Genomic DNA, 18,800 nt, shown 5'->3' with positions numbered 1-18,800 from the left:
CATTGGAAATCGTTTGGGATAATTTGAATATTAATTAATATTAAATAGAAAAGTATTACAGCACCTAAATAAAAGTGTTGTAGTACAACGTGTAGCTCATTTCCAATGGGATGTAAAATTATTAGTTGCATGGGTTTTATGCAAACATTGCATACAAATTATGTCTTTTTGTAGTTAAGTGGAGAGATGAGTTAAGTCACGACTTTGTAAAAGCCTCAACAGCTTGAATTGATGCTGCAAAATTCCAATAAAATTAAATTGTTTGAACCCAAATTATTTTTAAAAGCCAAATTACACAACACTATATTACAGGATTTAACCTAGTTTATATTTTCCTACTATATTCTGAGGACTGAGGCACTGAATAATTACTTAAAACGAGACTTTAGGAACTGCAATTACACTCGAACATTGTGAAAGAAATTGAATGCCTGTCGAGTGGTGTCCTACACTCAAATCTAAAATTCAAATACTGTATTCTGATATTTTAAATGAACTCTTTCCCTTTTGTCTAAAGCTCATTTTATCAACCTTCAAAATCGGGGAATAAAACGACATAAAAATTCAGAGTGTATCCAACGAAGCGCCTATTGTTTTGTCAGCACCTCCTCCCACCCTTCTCAACAGCATAACATACAACCCCATTTGAGAAGTATTCAGAGTTAATCTATCCCATTTCTCTAGAGTGTGCCCTCTATGGACTCCCTTCCCAGCAACAGGATCCCGTGAGAGCTAATTTATGGCCCTAGAGACATCCTAGAGCGGTAACATATATAAGTGTTGCGCAGGCGCTGCCTCACTTTCCGCTGGGCGAGGTATGTATGCGTGTGAAGGCTTATCTATGATCCTAGAGACATCCTAGAGCGGTGACATTTATAAGTGGTGCGCAGGCGCGGCCTCACTTTCTTTCCGTTCGGCGAGGTATGTATGCGTGTGATGGCGGTAACGCGGTTCGGGGAAGGGGAAAGCGACTAGGCCCCATGCGGGGGTGTCATTTTGAGTGCCGGGACTGAAAATAATGTATCTCTTTCTCTTTCAGACCCGCAGCCATGGGCCGCCGACCAGCACGTTGGTGAGTTCGTGAAGCGCTACACGAGCGTGGCTGGCTTTTTCTTTGGGAAGAGGCGATGGGCTTCTTTCGGAGGAAGGACAGGGAGGGAGGGAGGGAGGGAAAGCAAGCCTTTACTCGTAAGACACTGTTTCTTAAAGTGTGGTCGGAGGACTCCAGTGGGGTCCCCCCAAAACCATTCGGGATGGTAAAATCAAACTTGTTCGCCATATATTGACTATAATAGTTAAAAAAACCCGGTGTTACTATTTTCGGGTATTTTTATAAATATGATATCTGAAAGGTTTAACTGCGATTTTTACACGACCCAATAAAATATTCAGCAAATGCATCAGTTGTTATTTTATAATATGACAAATACTGGCAAAGATACACCATATGAACAACAACAACATTTCCCTTTGTGGGTCCTACTTCGATTTTAAAAGTGGAAAATGGTTCTGAGAACAAAAACTTTTTAAGAAACACAGATCTTCAGAGGAAACCGCAGCAATTGTTTGGATTCTCCTTTAATCAGCAAATTCCTTTTGGACCTTTTCTGAACAGTCACTAATGGCAACAAAAAAATCCTTTTGCAGCCAAGATATGGGATGCCTAAATAATACTGTTAACCATGGTTTTGGGAGGGAAATTATGTGTTTGTAATGCAAAGTCCATAAAGAGGAGGAGCTTGTTCAGCCCTGCATCCCAGTGGTAGTCAGTTGTGAGCAAAATACCAAGGAAAATATGTGTGTGTGTAACATATTTTGCTGATAACTAAAAGGAAGGGAGACTAGATCTATTTCAAGCTGTTTTGCTCTCATTAGCTAACCATACCCTTACCAGAATTTGATATATTGAATATGAATATATAATGTGAATATATGCTTCTATATATGTGTTTGTGTGTGTGCATTGCCTTCATAGAATTTATGTGTGAACATTTAGCACGGGTCAGATCTCTTTTTGCAATGTGTATATGTAATATTGGTTGAACAGGTGAGATCATTTAAACTGCAAATCTGATTTATAGCTGTTTGCAACATACTGGGTTTGGACAAGTTTTCATGGGAGTTAAAAGCCTTCACCAAGCAGCATTGTTGATTTTCTCTGATGGGGAGGGGTCCTTAGAGGAGGTTTAAAATTGGATTGCACCCCCTCCTCCAAGGATGCTTGACTTGAAATCTGAGTGAGCAGGCTGTACAAAATAAGCTGTCAGGCTTGTAGGAATGAAGTGAGGAACATAGCCAGAGTGATTTGAGACAAGGCTAAATCCATAAGTTTTATCCATCTGTCAGAACTTTGCCAATCACAGAAACACTGATTAATGAACAGTTTCCCTCTAGCATTCAGTGTGACATGTAAAGATATCATTAGATGGTACTGAATAGTAAAATTCAGAATTCTCCATTTTACATTTCTAAGTCTTTTGCTTCATGATGCAGGGCACTTTGAATTTAAGTCATCACAGAGCAGGTGCAAGCAAAAAGAACCCACATGGAAATAAAGCATACACTTTCCAGTGGCAAGTGAACAAATTGCCAAGAGGACTGGAGCATTCTGTTCCATTTTACTTAATACAAAAATGCAAGTACCATATTTTTGGGCGTATAAGATGCACTTTAGTTTTGGGGGAGGAAAACAAGGGTGGAACTCGGCGGGTGGAGCTACATTCAGTGTATAAAACACACCCAAGTTTTCACTGTCTTTTGGGGGGTAAAAAGGTGTGTTTTATATTCCCAAAAATATGGTACGTGCTGCAGGAACCGGTTCTCTGCTGTATCTCTGCCTCTTTTTTTCAGATTAATAAATGGCTTTTTACTAGAAGGGTGATATGATATAGTTTACCTCTAAAGCCAGTTTCTTTATCTCCCCTGATGCTCCCTTTCAGTAACAGATTGATCAATTGGAAATTGTTAAGACCCCCCAACTAAAGAATAGCTCTCAGCATTTCACCAAGAGTAATAGCAATTTATTTAATTCAAGGAACTATAATTTCCCTCTCACAACTTTTATTTTTCTCTAGTTATCGATACTGCAAGAATAAGCCTTATCCTAAGTCCCGCTTCTGCAGGGGTGTTCCTGGTAAGTAGGATGTTAACATTTCTTGGGTTTAACTATTATTTAAAAATCTATTTAAGAATATACTTATCTGTAATTTTGGAGAGCCACGTTATACTGATTCTAGCTAAGAGGACCCAGTTGCCTCATCAAAATGTTGGTTCCTAATTTAACCAGTAATTTCACAATTGATAAAGAATATCAGAAATTGATACTCATTTATTTCAATATGACCTCATATAAGAATGTTTATTTCCCCCATATATTTTTTTCAGATCCCAAGATCAGAATATTTGATCTAGGCAGGAAAAAGGCTAAGGTTGATGAGTTCCCACTCTGTGGGCACATGGTGTCAGATGAATATGAGCAATTGTCATCAGAAGGTAAGTAGCAGACAGTTCAACCTATCTGCTTGAATGCTATTGATTTGTAATTGCCATACTTATACCTTGTGTTTTCCTTTAGCTCTAGAAGCTGCTCGTATCTGTGCTAACAAATACATGGTGAAGAGTTGTGGCAAGGACGGCTTTCACATCCGTGTGCGCCTGCACCCCTTCCATGTCATCCGCATCAACAAAATGTTATCATGTGCTGGAGCTGACAGGTGAAAAACGTGTTACAGAACCAGTTTTGGTGTGTCTGGCATGAGAATGAACGTGCAGTCAATTAAGCCGACCGACCACTGTTGCGATCAGAGGCTGGTGTGCACTGTCTGCACACAGCAATTCCCTTGGTTGTGTACGTGCCCTGTTTGTTGTACAGAGCACCTTAAGGGACCTTGGGAACAGATGATAGTCAATTATAGTAACAAGCAGAATGGGAGTGTTGAGAAATTACACTTCAGTGTTGAGAAATTACACTAAAAAAGAGCTTGATTGGTGGTTCCGGTATCACTACAATGTACAAATCACAAATTATGCTTTGGCTTTTTATTAGGCTCCAAACTGGGATGCGTGGTGCTTTTGGCAAGCCTCAGGGCACTGTGGCCCGTGTGCACATTGGCCAAGTCATCATGTCCATCCGCACCAAGGTGCAAAACAAGGAGCATGTGATTGAAGCGCTGCGCAGAGCCAAATTCAAATTTCCTGGACGTCAGAAGGTAGGTTTTGTAAATAGGTTAAGTATATCAGTTTGCTTGGGAGACCATGCCATTGCATTGCTATCTTATCTAATTTGTTACATTTATGTCTCACCATAATCCAAATAGATTTGTCAGTTCCATAAAAGTTCCTTTTTAATTCTTTCCAAATGCATTTGAAGGCTGGAAGCAGGGGCAGCAGGCAGGACGGGGTGGAACATAGTTCCACCGGTGGAAATAAAGCTGCATGTGCATCCCCAGCTGATCAGCGGCAGTCACTTCCTAGATTACCAGTCTCAGCTCGGCTCTTCTTTTTCCCCCCTGCTGCGTCTGCACTCCTTGCTTTTTTCCTCTTTCCTCCTTCCTGGCCTCGGACGAGTTTCCCTCGCTCCTGCCCGGCTCCTGCCCGAGGTGCAAGCAGAAGCCGTGGGTGAAAGCAGGGCTGGCAGCATTCATGCTTCTGGCAGCACCCATTCGCCTAGCTACCCAGCCTGAAGTGTGTGTGGGAGGGTGACCCAGGAAGGAGGGCGTGGGAAATGCAAAGCAAATTGTCACTCCAGCGAGCGACACTGATAAGGTTATAAGTTGAGGACTTAACAATTCACTTGCACTATGATCATTCAAGCCACTCCCACCTGGTCACATGGCTGGCAAGCCACTCCTACCTGGTCACATGGTCATTAAGCCATACCCACAAAATAAGCCACATCCACAGTGTGGCAGTAAAATGTTTGACTGCCCATTACTGGCTGGAAGTAAATCACCTACTGGGCTTGAGATTCTTATTTGTTGACAGGATATCTCTGAATAGTAAATACAATTGGAATAAATAGGAATGCAGAAATAAGGGGGGAAATGTAGAAACCTAGGCTAAATCTGGCTGGGGAGAATAAAGCAATGCTCCCAGTGCATCCATGTGGGAGAATGGTAATGCTTCTCAACCTCAGCAAATTTAAGATGTGTGGACTCCAAACTTTCAGAGTTACCCAGCAGCAGAGACTTAAATTGCTGCCAATTTGGTCCATTGTGTAAACCACTTAGAGAGGGCACTGTGAAGCCGTGTCTAAATGTTATTGCTATCGTTATTCCTCTCTTCCCCTTCTGCTCACATGATCCAGAGCTGACTATTTCCCAGTACACAAATACACTGTAACATGCAGATATGAAGTATGTGGGAAACACAAATGTAGTTTAGCACAGAGAAGAAAGTATAGGAGGCTCCTATATCCATTGCTGATGAAGGAGTTGGGAAGCAATCCAAGAGTCATGTTCTCCATTCCTTCCCTGCCTTGCTCATATGCTATGGTAACTGCTTCTAGATAGAATGAGAATGTAGGCATATTTTACTCTTTATCTCTTTGAAGACATTATATAGGCTGCTTCAGCAGTTTGGATTCCAGGCCATTCTGCTCATTTATTCTCTCTCCTTCTCTTTTCCAGATCCATATTTCTAAGAAATGGGGCTTCACCAAATTCAATGCGGATGTGTTTGAGGACATGGTGTCTGAGAAGCGCCTCATCCCTGATGGCTGTGGAGTTAAATACATACCCAGCAAGGGTCCTTTAGATAAATGGCGTGCCTTGCATGCAGCATGAGAGTCTGATGTAACTAGAGGACAACGGTGATAATTTCTTAACAGAAAAAGACATCAAAATAAATAACTCTGTGTACCTGTTGTGTGATTGCTACTATTAGGGTACATCTTGAAAAGATGTAATTCTCACATTAACAATTCTCTCTGGCTTGATCTGTTACTGGCATACATAAGGAAGAAACAGAAGCACAACATTGCATGGCAAAAATTCAGAATTGGATTCTTCAGTGTTTTTAGAACATTTTATTTTCAGTGGGATTGTCTGTAAAGTGTCTTAACTCCCAGAATTCTCCAGCCAGACTTAAAAGTTGCCAAGTTTGATCTAGCCCCTGCAATGTATCAGTGTAGTTAGTTACTTTCTGTATTGAATACAGAAAGTTTTCTTTCTACTGGAGTTTGCTGATCATGAAATTGAATATGTAGTTTGTTCAGATTGAAAAACTTCCTTCAGAACAGGATGTTTTTAAGTGGTTGAGGGTTGTTAAGGGTAAACTGGATTCTGTCCATACTTGGCAAGGTTCCTAGAATAAGTTGCCACTTTCTTCTCCAGACGACCATGTTTTATCTGAACTCTCCCCTTTGACCTGTTCGTCTTGGGTGGCCTTCCATGGCATAGCTCATTGCTTTTGAGCTGCACAAATCTTCAGCACATCAAGGAAGTGATCCATGAAGGTGTTTGTGGTTCTTAGTCTATTTAATGCTGACTTTCAAGCCAACTTTTGCACTCTTTTTTTTAAATGAAAGAGGAGAATGCAAATGTTGGCTTGAAAGTCAGTTTAAAAAAAACAAAAACAAAAAACCTTAAGATGATGGCATCCCGGTCACATCACTTCCTAGAAAATAGAAAAGAACTGGAAGCAGTCACAGATTTTTATTTTATTTTATTGGGCTCCAAGATCACTGCAGAGGGTGACTAGCCACGAAATTAAAAGATGCCCCTACCAGGCCTTATAAAAGTAAAAACTTTTCACTTCAAAGAGTGAAGTTGAGGGTCATTCTTTCCTAAATGTCTAAGTTGGGGCAAGCTGACAGCTTCTTGGGAGGAAAGCTATTGGCAGATTTACAAGCATATTAACATGTAGATGCAACCTTCCCAACAAAAGTCAATATAGTCAGGGTTTACCCAGTAGTAATGTAGGGCTATGAGAGTTGAACTGTAAGGAAGGCTGAGCACCGAAGAATTGTGTTGCAGAAGACGAGAGTTCCTTGCACTTCAAAATCAAATTGGTCAATCCTAAAGGAAATCAGTCTGTTTTTGGAAGGGCTGAAGCTCGAATATTTTGGCCACCTAATGAAAAGATTGAAGGCAAAAGGAGAAGGGGACAGCAGAGGATGGGATGGTTAGATGTCAGTGCAATGAACATGAATTTGGGCAAACTTCAAGAGATTTGAGGATGGGAATGGGTTGGCGAGCTCTGGTCCATGGAGTCCTAAAGAGTCAGATACGATTTAGTACAGACCTGGGCGAAGTGTGGCCCGCCCACTGTCTGCGACCGGCCCACAGAGGTTGGAAGGAAGGAAGGAGAAATGGAGGGAAGGAAGGGGTGGGCAATTGATTTATAATTATTATATAATTATATATGTATACAATATATAATTATAATTAACTCAGTTCTACCCAATAATATAGAGTATTGGGTAGAACTGAGTTAATTATATTAATCCGGCCCTCTAAAACCATCCCAATTTCTCATGTAGCCCCATGGCAAAATTAATTGCCCGCCCCTGATTTAGTGACTAAACGGGATAAATTTATTTTTAGTAGTTTTTTAGCTCCAAGAAATGGTAGTTGAATACACAGCTACCAGCACTGAGCTATTAAAATGTGATCAAGTCTCTAGAATGAAAAGGCTACTGATAACTATTCAGTAATGTACCAGTAGTAGTACTTTGGAAGAAGTGTGAGAAGATTAAGATGTTAATTATTATTTTAAGTCCCATGAGGGCTTTCTAATTTTCATACAAACTAAACTACATTCAAGTTCTAAAATGTGAATCAATTAAGATCAATTGCATATTTGATCATCCCAAGATGATTTCCTTTAGACTACACGTTAGAAATTACTTACTTTCCCCATTTCCCTTCACTTTATATAATAGGCCAGTGGACAACTTAGAGTTCCCGCTGGGTCTTCGGAGCAAGTTTCAGCTTCACCTCAACAGGGTAGTGATCGCTGATTCCCAAGGCCTTATAAAAATGAGAAAATCAGTTCTTCAGGCTTGCCATATATAAACATTCCTTTAAAAAAACAAGAGATAGTAATCAAACCTACTCACCTCTTCTTCAGACAGTCCAAGTGCCTTTGTGAAATTGTATGGCTTTGCTGATCCGGAGACAACAGCAGAGAGTAATTCTTCTCCATGAACTATGATTCTAAGAGGAAAACAGTGACAAGCTTTGTTTCAGAAAAGTACTTTACTGATGACCAATTTGTGTCTGGAAGCACAACAGTGTAATATTCCTGGTAGGCCTGACTGGGGAAGGGATTCAGAAGTGTCCTGCCTGCATTTCTAACCTTATTTTATTTATTATTTATTTTATTATATTTGTATGCCGCCCCTCTCTGAAGACTCGGGGCGGCTCATAATAATAATAAAACCACAATATTATAGCGAAACAAATCTAATATTAAAAAAGAAGCATATAAAACCCTATCATATTTAAAAACCAAACAACACATACATACCAAACAAAAAATATAAAGAGCCTTGGGGAAAGGTGTCTCAACTCCCCCATGCCTGGCGGTATAAGTGGGTCTTGAGTAGTTTACGAAAGACGAAGGTGGGGGCAGTTCTAATCTCCGGGGGAGTTGATTCCAGAGGGCTGGGGCCGCCACAGAGAAGGCTCTTCCCCTGGGGCCCGCCAAATGACATTGTTTAGCTGAGGGGACCCAGAGAAGGCCAACTCTGTGGGACCTTATCGGTTGCTGGGATTCGTGCGATAGCAGGCGGTTACGGAGGTACTCTGGTCCAATGCCATGTAGGGCTTTATAGGTCATAACCAACACTTTGAATTGTGACCGGAAACTGATCGGCATCCAATGCAGGCCACGGAGTGTTGTAGAAACATGGGCGAATCTGGGAAGCCCCACAATGGCTCTCGCGGCCACGTTCTGCACAATCTGAAGTTTCCAAACACTTTTCAAAGGTAGCCCCATGTAGAGAGCGTTGCAGTAATCGAACCTCGAGGTGATGAGGGCATGAGCGACTGAGCAATGACTCCCTGTCCAAATAGGGCCGCAACTGGTGCACCAGGCGAACCCTGGGCAAACGCCCTCCTTGCCACAGCCGAAAGATGATGTTCCATAGTTCAATAGATCACTCAATAGAGCAGCCCCATGCTATTTGACTACTTGCCTCTAAGGCTGGTGATGATAAGACTCTGGGACGATGGAAACATTTTGAAGAAAGCAAATAGCTGGACTTGAATGCTGCAGTTTAGTACCTGTCATAAGAACAGCAAGTGCGGTGGCTGACGGTGGTATCTTCTTCGTCGCTGATAAGCCAATGGAAGGCAGGATGATTGTGCAGGCGGATCCTGGCCCATGCACTCATTGGGATGTAGGCACCACCTGCGTTCAGGTCTCCCAGTACCATCACATTCTGTTGAGGTGGGGCAGGAAAGAAGATTGGAAGCGTTCCTTGGCTCGTCCAGTCCAGCAACGTCCACCCCCTGCTCCCAAAAGTGTACCTCCGTTTTCCACCAGTGCATTAGTTCCATGCATACTTCAAACAGCAGCTCAAGCTCATGGACAGCTTCCCGAGGACAGGTATGGTGCAAGAGTAGCACAAAGTCTGAAGCAACTGTGTACAGACAACATGAGCTGATAAGGATTTATGGACATCTATCATTATGCTTCCAGAGACTGGCTTAGGCACCAAGCTAAAAATTAGTCTGTGAGTTCTTGCCTTAGCAAAAGCCAAGTAGGTGGCCTTGGGCCAGTCACTTTGTCTCAGTTGTAGGAAGCAGGAGAAGGGAATTAATTTCTGAAAGCCTTCCCAAGAAAATTGCAGGGACTACAGAGGTCAACGGCATAAAAAAAGCAGTACACTTCCAAGCACCTTGGAAGGACTTCCTCATTGGACCCAAAATAAACACATCATGTCACAATTGTATCTGTTGTTTGCAAATAATTATGGACATTCAGTATGTTATACTTCAAAGAATATTTTACAGTATACTGTACTTTAGGTTTATATTAAGGTCTTCCATTTAATAACTGTAAATCATCAATACAAAAAACTATTTGGATGTTCTTTAATATCTCAGTTAAGATAGGATGCTGAATTATATTTCTCCAATGTACTTTTTTAAAGCACAGGATACAAAACATGGGGCCTATAACTCCACTAACTTTCATTATTAGTTAGTGCTCTATAGAGCAGAGAGAACAATTAGCAACAAAACCCAGGCAGTTTCCACCATATTTACTGGATTATATTTCTTACAGTCATGTACTGTACCTGCTTCAGAGCTGGAAAGCTGTGATTACAAAATACAAGGATTTCAGTTCCTGATATATATTTTTTTCTCTTGCCATATCTAGATAGATGGCTACTGAGGTCCTGGACTCTTAAGACATTTTCGCCCAGAACAAGTTCTTAGAGCCTACGAGCAGAACCACTAAAGCTTACCTGTATATGGAGAATGGAAACGCACAGCAAAGGGACCCCTAGCAAAATCTCTGGCGTGCTCATCTCCAACTTGGCACCAAGTCATAACTGACACAGCATCCTGACTGTCAGGGAGAAAAATACAGGGTAAAAGGGGTTTGTGTCCATTATCCAAATAACTTAAGTATGGATTTTTCTTCTGATTATTTCTTTCTTTGATTTGTTAGGCTTTTGGCACTTGCTTAAAATTCAAAAAGTATTTCTATCCAAGCGTGATCTTCACAGAATCTTTTTAGCAAGGTTTATTGAAATAAAAAGAATATAAAGATTTTTCAGTAATTATACTATTCCACTTTGAATAAAAGAGAATAACAGAATTGGAAGGAACCTGGGATGTCTTCTAGTCCAGTGATTTTCAACCTTTTTTGAGCCGTGGCACATTTTTTACATTTACAAAAGCATGGGGGGCGGCTAAAAAAAGCTTGGACAAAAAAATTATCTCTCTCTCTCTTCCTCCCTTTTGCTCTATTTCTCTCTCCCTCCCTCTTTTTTCTCTCTCTCCATCCCTCTTTCTTTCTCTCTTCCTTCTTTCCTCTTTTTTGCTCTCTTTCTCTCTCCCTCCCTACCTCACTCTATGTCTTTCTCTCTCCCACCTTCCCTCCCTCTCTTTCTCTCTCTCTCTCTCTTTCTTTCTCTCTCTTTCTCTCTCTCTCTTTCTCTCTCTCTTGCTTTCTTTCTCTCTTGTTCTATTTCTCTCTCTCTCTCTTTCTTTCTTTCTTTCTCTCTCTCATTCTCTTCCTTTCTCTCTCTCTCTTGTTTTCTTTCTCTCCCTCTTGCTCTTTCTTTCTTTCTCTTTCTCTCTCTCTTGTTTTCTTTCTCTCTCTGAGCTTCGCGGCACACCTGACCATGTCTCACGGCACACTAGTGTGCCACGGCACACTGGTTGAAAAACACTGTTCTAGTCCAACCCCCTGCTTAGGTAGGAAACCTTATACCACTTCAGACAAATGATTATCTAATCTCTTCTTTAAAACTTCCAGTGCTGGAGCATTTACAACTTCTGGAGACAAGCTGTTCCACTAATTAATTGTTCCGACTATCAGGAAATTTTTCCTTAGTTCTAAGTTGCTTCTCTTCTTGTTTAGTTTCCCCCCATTGCTTCTTGTTCTACCTTCAGGAGCTTTGGAGAATAGCTTGATTCCCTTGTCTTTGTGGCAACCCCTGAGATATTGGAACACTGCTATCATGTCCTTTTCGTTAAACTAGACATTCACAGTTCCTGCAACAATTCTTTACTGTATATGTTTTGTTCTAATCATCTTTGTTGCTCTTCTCTGCACTCTTTCTAGAGTCTCAACATCTTTTTTACATCATGGTGACCAAAATTGGATTCAGTATTCCAAGTGTGGTCTTACCAAGGCCTTATAAAGTGGTATTAACACTTCATGTGATCTTGATTTTATCCCTCTGTTTATGCAGCTTAGAGCTGTGTCGGCTTTTTTGGCAACTGCAGCACACTGCTGGCTCATATTTAAATGGTCTATCCACTAGGTCAAGATCCCTCTCACAGTTACTACTGTTGAGCAAGGTTCCACATATACTGTACCTGAACCTTATTTTTTTCACCATTGAATTTCATTTTGTTAGATAGCACCCAATGTTCAAGTCTGTCAAGATCTTTCTGTTTCCTGAGCCTATCTTCCGGAGTGTTGACTATTCCTGCTAGCTTGGTATCTGCAAATTTGATGAGTTGCCCTCTATCTCTTCATCCAAATCATTGTTGAATATGTTGAAGAGTACTGGGCCTAAAACAGATCCTTGGGGTACCCCACTACATACCTCCGTCCATGTACATGCAGTTCCATTGAGAACTACACGTTGAGTGCAGTTGGTCAGCCACTTACGAATCCATCTGGTGGTGTTACAGTCTAACCCACTTTTTTCTACTTTATCAAGTACTGTAGTAGGTTATGATCTACTTTATCAAATGCCTTACTGAGTAAGTAAATTATATCGACAGCATTCCTCTGGTCCACTAGTTTTGTCACTTTGTCAAAGAATACAATAAGATTAATCTAGCATGATCTTTTTTGACAAACCCATGTTGGCTTTGAGAACTAATTCACTCCCTACTTCCTTAGGACTTTTCTAGTTTCCTTTTATTAACTTTCTTGTAATCCAGAGAAGAGGATTTTTGATGGTAGTGAAAAACTTGTAGCTGAATTTTTAAAAGCTTGTTGTCTGAATTTTTATCAGAGAACTCATCATTACATCATGTATGTAAGAAGGTAAATTTAGATTTGAGACAGCCTTCCCAAATCACCTTGGACAATTACTGTTACCTAGCATTATACTGCCCGAGGTTCTTTTGAAGAAACAGACTTGGGACAGACCATCCTAGAGAAAATCATATCTACATTTATGTAATCATTAAGAGATGACATACATTTGATGGCTCATAATCACAAACAAACAAATCTACTGAGAAGATAAATTATACGTAGGACAGAGACATTACACAATAAAGACTTGTATTTAAATGTTGATACACAGGATAAAGTTCGGTAAGAGTTACAATAGCTTTCTTAAGATACTTCAACCAATGTTGGCTTTGATACTGGAAGCTCTGATTTAATGCTATTTCCAGATCTGCAGATATTATTACCGATATATAAAGACGTTCTGCTCTTTGTAGCTGCTTCGTCCAAGTCTCTTGCTTTCTAGGCAGCTGTAGTGATGAGAAGGATCATACCTGCCATGTAGGGGATGAGAAAATAGGAAATCAGTGATACCATATTACTTTTTTTAAAAATGCCATCTTGGTTGGTTCCAAGTTTAGGGAAAATGGCCTATTACCAATAATGGGCTGATCCCGGAATGATGGGGATCACTGTTCCAGTAGTGAAACTGACAACATGCACACATCTGCATGCTCCCGCAAGAGATTTGGCCTCTGTGAATGCGCAGCAAGCAAAATATCGCGTGAGGACACTGACGTGTGAGATTTTGAAGATTCGGGGGCTTTTTTTTGCTTCTGTGCATACGTGGAAGCAAAGAAATCGGCGAAAATCACAAAAATCTCACTCATGCTAGCATTCTCATTACCTGACTCAGTAGTGTCAACCCCTAACCCCCAACATTTTCCCCTTAGACTATCCACAATTGACCTCTCCAGGTTCCTTAGAGGTCAGTAAGGGGCGAGCATAAGTGCACCAGTGTGCCTTCCGTCCCCTGTCCAATTGTCTCTCCTTATCTCATTTATCTTTTCTTCCTTTCAAATATGTTCACCTGTACTTTTATATCTTTTCTTCTATTCTTTTCTTTACTTATATTATTACATATCTTTCTCTTCAATGTGTATTATGTATTGGACAAAATAATAAATAAATAAATTAAATTAATTAAATTAATTAATTAATTAATTAAATAAATAATTAAATAAATAATTAAATAAATAAAATAAATTCTCACATGAGCTTTTGCTTCTGCGCACATGCACAGAAGCTGGATCTCATGCCAGATGTGCATGCCGCCAGGACCAGACTGATAATGCCGGTGGCGGGCAGCCCCTCACTGCCTATTTCCTCTTCCAAAAGAAGAGATAAAACTATTGGTGGTGATTTCTCTTTTCCCTTATTCTAAACTAATATTTACAGGGAAATAATTTGTCCCAAAAGCTATGGTTGTTTTCTGCCTCTTTTAGAATCAATACAATATAATTTCACTGCATGCAGAAGAATGCCAAGATCCATTTATTTGCCAGGTAAATAAATATACATAGTACAGTATTTATGGACTAGTAGCTGGATATCTGTACTTCGTTATGAAACTGAACTCCTAAGCATGGAGTAGAATGACTAAACTTCCAGCTTGCAGACCGAATTAGTCACACACAGGCCATGCCCACTGGCAGTTGGAACAGTTCTTTTCAGGTGGGGAGGGGGAGTCTAACTTCTTAATGTCAGGGTTCCAAATAGGATCTGAAATTAAATCAGAGTCCAAGGCAAAGTATTCCTCAAAGTTCCAATTTATTAATAGAGGCATGTTTGTTTGTTTGTTTGTTTGTTTGTGTTTGTTTGTTTGTTTGTTGGATTTATATACCAACCCTCTCCAAGGATTCAGATTTTGGCACATCTGGGTGAAACCCGGATCTGAAGTCCTCCAGATTTCATCACTCAGTTGAAAGTTCAAGTCCTTGCCCCCACACCCACAAATCCATCACGTTGTTCAATCTTCTATTGCCATGCTGGCAGGGTGCACCCGTCTCTTTCCTTGCAGGTGCAGAGGTGCAGAGCCAAAGGATGACCTTGGCTTTCTAGAAAGAATTTGTTATGGCTACACTTAGCATCAGAGTGTGTTAATAATAGTATAAGAAATAACTAATGATCTGATGGTCATTTCGAAAAATCCTTTCTTAGCGAGTACCTAGGAACCAAGAGGAACATATGTGTCAAGATCCAAATTTGTAGGCTTTATTGTTCTGGAGATTTTGTGATGGTGGTGTGAGTGGTATTTCACTGATGATAGATAGATAGATAGATAGATAGATAGATAGATAGATAGATAGATAGATAGATAGATAGATAGATAGATAGACAGACCACACCTAATACCGACATTTCAGAATAACATTCTATAAGTGTTTCCCTTCGGATGTATAAAGGCTGCAATTCATTAAATCAGAATGTGCTGTCTTTGATAAAACTCAAATCTCAGAACCCAGAAGCAGCCATCTCCCTTCCAGAAAAAGAGCTTTGGGGAATGGAATAAGACTTCAAGTCAGGTGTAGAAGATGGAACAATTAAAACATTAATACAATCTATATGAATAATAGGTACAATATTAGTGCTACAGATTCCTTTAAAAAAAAATTTTTTTTTATTATTTTTAAATAATGACACTATATAAAACACAGTGCAGAGTGATACGTGCTCCCATCACTCAACATCATTCATTCAGACCCCTCCACCAAAATGAGGGTGTACTTTTTAATATCATTTTAAACAGAGGTGACCTGCTAAGATGCAACGGTGATATGTGCTTGCTCCCGTGGCTCTGAGTGCTAGCGGAGTCCAGGGTAATGCAGCTGTGCAGGTAGCAGAATCATGCGCGTGGAGACACAGGTGTGCCCATGTTTCGGTGCAGTTTTTTCCTTCTGTGCATATGCGAAAGCAAAAAACCGCACTGAAACACTGGCGCACCTGCGTCTCCGTGCATGCTTCTACTACCTGCACAACTGCAGTAGCAGAATTGCACTGGACTCTGCTAGCACTCAAAGCCACGAGGGCGAGCACATCACACCGTTCCACCTTAGCGTCCCACTTCTGATTTTACAATATTTACAAATTATAGGGGGATTCCTTAGTGCTACAGATTCCAATGCTTTTCTTTTCACACTGCTCGAAGTATGAGCCTATACTTTCATCCTATTGGGCTATTGCCTGCAAATCACCTTATTCTGTGGTACATTGTGATTCTTTGCTAGTACCTATTGAGCTTTTGCAGTAGTGCCTGAATAGCCAGTCCCTTGGAGTCACGCACCTCTTGCACAGCAGATATGTCACAGCGAGACAGGATCTGAAAGTCAAAAAAGAGATGCACTTATTTATTTATTATTTATTTATTTAATTGGATTTGTATGCCACCCCTCTCCGAGGACTCGGAGCAGCTCACAGCATATATAGTAGATATCCAACAAACAAACAAATAAACAAACAAATAAATAAATAAATAACAATACAAGAAATACAATTAATACAATTAAAACATTTTAAAAATTCTAAAACATAAAAACATTCATTGACATTCACCCAATAATTATGCTAAAAACACTCGTTATTTTTATGTCCATTCTCTCTGAAATCACAGGAGAGTGGGGAAAATTCCTGCTCCTGGTCACTTTGCAAAAGCCATACCTCCAACTGTGACCCTCATCACCTCCAGAATGACAAACACAGCACCAGCAACCAAAATATAAAAGTAATTGTAGCACTTTCCAATTCTGCTAGAGAGACCCAAGATGAATTAAAGACCTTTCCTAGTTGTTCAAACACTGCCACTTTCTTTATAGTACCAGTAACATGCTTTCTACTTTTTTCTACTTTCTACTATTTTTATTTTAAGATGTGGCATTCCCAATTGATGGACGAATTGTAGCATTTCCCCTTTTTGTTCATATACTCAAGATAATCTGTGCCTGACCTTTGTCACAACCATGTTGGATGAAAAAACCTCTGTTTCTTGCTAGGTTTATATGTCACCTTTCATTAAGATATCAAGGTGGCACATACACTCCTTTTTCTCCCACACAATCACAGCTCTGTGTGATGGGTTGGGCTGAAAGAGTGACAAGGCAACCCTGTAACTCCCATGCCTGAATGAGGACTTGTCCATTTCTCCCCTTCACCACTCCAGCTGTCCCTGGATCACTTCTGAATCTGGATTGAGTGCCAGCTTCTCTCAGCACACTGTTCTTACCACCTCGTCCATCCCTCTTGTTCCATCATGAGTCTAGACTTTCAATCCTGGGGCTAGAAAGTTTAGAACTAAGACGCCTTAAACAAGATCTAAATATTGCCCACAAGATCATATGCTGCAACGTCCTGCCTGTCGGCGACTACTTCAGCTTCAACCACAACAACACAAGAGCACATAACAGATTTAAACTTAATATTAACCTCTCCAAACTTGACTGTAAAAAATATGACTTCAGTAACCGAGTTGTTGAAGCGTGGAACTCATTACCGGACTCCATAGTGTCATCCCCAAACCCCCAACACTTTACCCTCAGATTATCCACGGTTGACCTATCCAGATTCCTAAGAGGTCAGTAAGGGGCGAGTACAAGTGCACTAGAGTGCCTTCCGTCCCCTGTCCTATTGCTCTCCTATATCTCCTATACCTTTCTTCTATTCCTATATCTCTTCTTCTATTCTTTCATTGATATGTTCTATTACTATATCTTCTTTTCTATTCTTTCTTAGATAGATTTTACTATGAGTATCTCCTCTATAACTTTCATCATGTATTTTACTATGCGTATATAGATATATACCCACTAAAACCCTCATTGTGTATTGGACAAAATCAATCAATCAATCAATCAATCAATCATAAACTCACCTGGACAAGAGCTCCCATCACCCTCTGGTTGGCAGCCTTGGCTTGTCCAAAGCTTCGTATGTTGAAAGCACAGATTTTGAAAGATGCAGCCACAAGCATCATGTCCAGCACGAGAAACAGAAAGGCGAAGGCTTGTGCCATGGGCCTAGTATGTATATTTGATCGCAGGAGAGAGCATTTGTGTCTCCAGCTGCATGGGAGGAAAAGCAATGGTGCAGAGAACTACATGGCCATATCAGCAAGGGGGAGGACACTGCCTTTTGTGCTGCATTTTGACTTGGGCACGGAACAATGGAGCAGAGAAAACACTAGACTTCATTGGGCTCGTCCCTTTCCATCTCATTCCTGATTCTTTAGCCTCCGCCTATGGATAGACCTCAGGAGCATTCTGGTAGGACCCAAACGTTGTTTGAAAACTCTCTTTAGAAATCTCCACCCCTCCTACCCTGTTGTCATCTAGATGTGCTGGAATCCTATTAGTGCTCAAGCTGTTTATCTTTTCAAATCAATACAATCAATGATACAATTTTAGTTGGGCATGTACAGTATGAGCACACACCCTTTGCTATTACAAGTGTATGTATGGCTGTATGTACCCCTGGGTGTGTGTGAGCCTTCAAGTCAGTGTGGACTCTTTGGATTAGTCTCTGCAGGTTTTTCACAAGGTTTTTCGGAGCTGGTTCACCCTTAAGTCCTTCCTAGGGTTGAAAGAGAGGGACTGGCTCAAAGTCACCCAGCTGGCTTGGCCTAAGCAAAACTAGAATTCACTGGCTTCCAGGGTCACCATCAGTGAGCTGTTGAACAGTATTACTTGGTCTATTGTGTAGGTTCAGGGTGGGGAATTTGTGGTGGGTGGGCCCTTTTAAAAAATATTTTATTTTATTTTATTTTTGGATTGTTATGTGTGTTGGGACTGGTCTCTAGCCTCATATGACTTTTGTTGTATGCGTATACTGTGTATACACATACAATGACAATGAAGTATTTATTTATTCTAGCCAGGTTTTATTAACTACTAGACCAAACTGTCTCTCTTGTATGCACATGCATGCTTACAATAAATTTTATCACCTCAAGCAAGATTCTAATCAAGGAGAACATTTATAGCTCTGGGTTGAAATGAGTATTTCTTGGGGGTCTTTGAGCTTGCTTGTTTTTTTGAAGACATTTCATTACCCAAACTAGGTAACATCATCATGCTAGTAAGGAGTGCTGTTTGCTGCCAGTTTATATAGACAAGCAAGATTCTTCTTGAGTAACTGTGCTTGAAACCTAGCCTTCC

The 18,800-nt window shown here is 40.5% G+C and overlaps 2 protein-coding genes and 1 non-coding gene across 3 annotated transcripts; 2 read left to right on the top strand and 1 right to left on the bottom strand.

Moving 5' to 3' along the window:
- Positions 1 to 929: 929 nt before the first annotated feature.
- Positions 930 to 5,858, top strand: RPL10 (ribosomal protein L10). The gene is made up of 6 exons (XM_070741345.1): positions 930 to 1,072; positions 3,075 to 3,133; positions 3,385 to 3,492; positions 3,575 to 3,713; positions 4,046 to 4,208; positions 5,628 to 5,858. The coding sequence occupies exons 1-6, from the start codon at positions 1,050 to 1,052 to the stop codon at positions 5,781 to 5,783; spliced, it is 648 nt and encodes a 215-aa protein (XP_070597446.1). The 5' UTR covers positions 930 to 1,049; the 3' UTR covers positions 5,784 to 5,858.
- On the top strand, positions 3,766 to 3,899 carry LOC139163330 (small nucleolar RNA SNORA70). Its single transcript, XR_011558480.1, has one exon. It is a non-coding gene; the product is annotated as a small nucleolar RNA SNORA70 (small nucleolar RNA).
- A 788-nt stretch (positions 5,859 to 6,646) lies between the features above and the next one.
- LOC139161765 (deoxyribonuclease gamma-like) lies at positions 6,647 to 18,574 on the bottom strand. The gene is made up of 9 exons (XM_070741344.1): positions 17,519 to 18,574; positions 15,885 to 15,973; positions 13,062 to 13,148; positions 10,418 to 10,521; positions 9,474 to 9,586; positions 9,228 to 9,385; positions 8,060 to 8,156; positions 7,852 to 7,970; positions 6,647 to 7,070 (listed from the first exon to the last, which is right to left on the bottom strand). Exons 1-8 carry the CDS (start codon positions 17,657 to 17,659, stop codon positions 7,896 to 7,898), a joined length of 864 nt encoding a protein of 287 aa, XP_070597445.1. The 5' UTR covers positions 17,660 to 18,574; the 3' UTR covers positions 6,647 to 7,070; positions 7,852 to 7,895.
- Positions 18,575 to 18,800: the final 226 nt, after the last annotated feature.

This window comes from Erythrolamprus reginae, chromosome 2, assembly GCF_031021105.1.
Source record: "Erythrolamprus reginae isolate rEryReg1 chromosome 2, rEryReg1.hap1, whole genome shotgun sequence".
Classification (NCBI taxonomy): domain Eukaryota; kingdom Metazoa; phylum Chordata; class Lepidosauria; order Squamata; family Dipsadidae; genus Erythrolamprus; species Erythrolamprus reginae.
The sequence above is the reverse complement of the archived record's forward strand: the minus strand, read 5'-3'. Positions and strand labels throughout refer to the sequence as shown.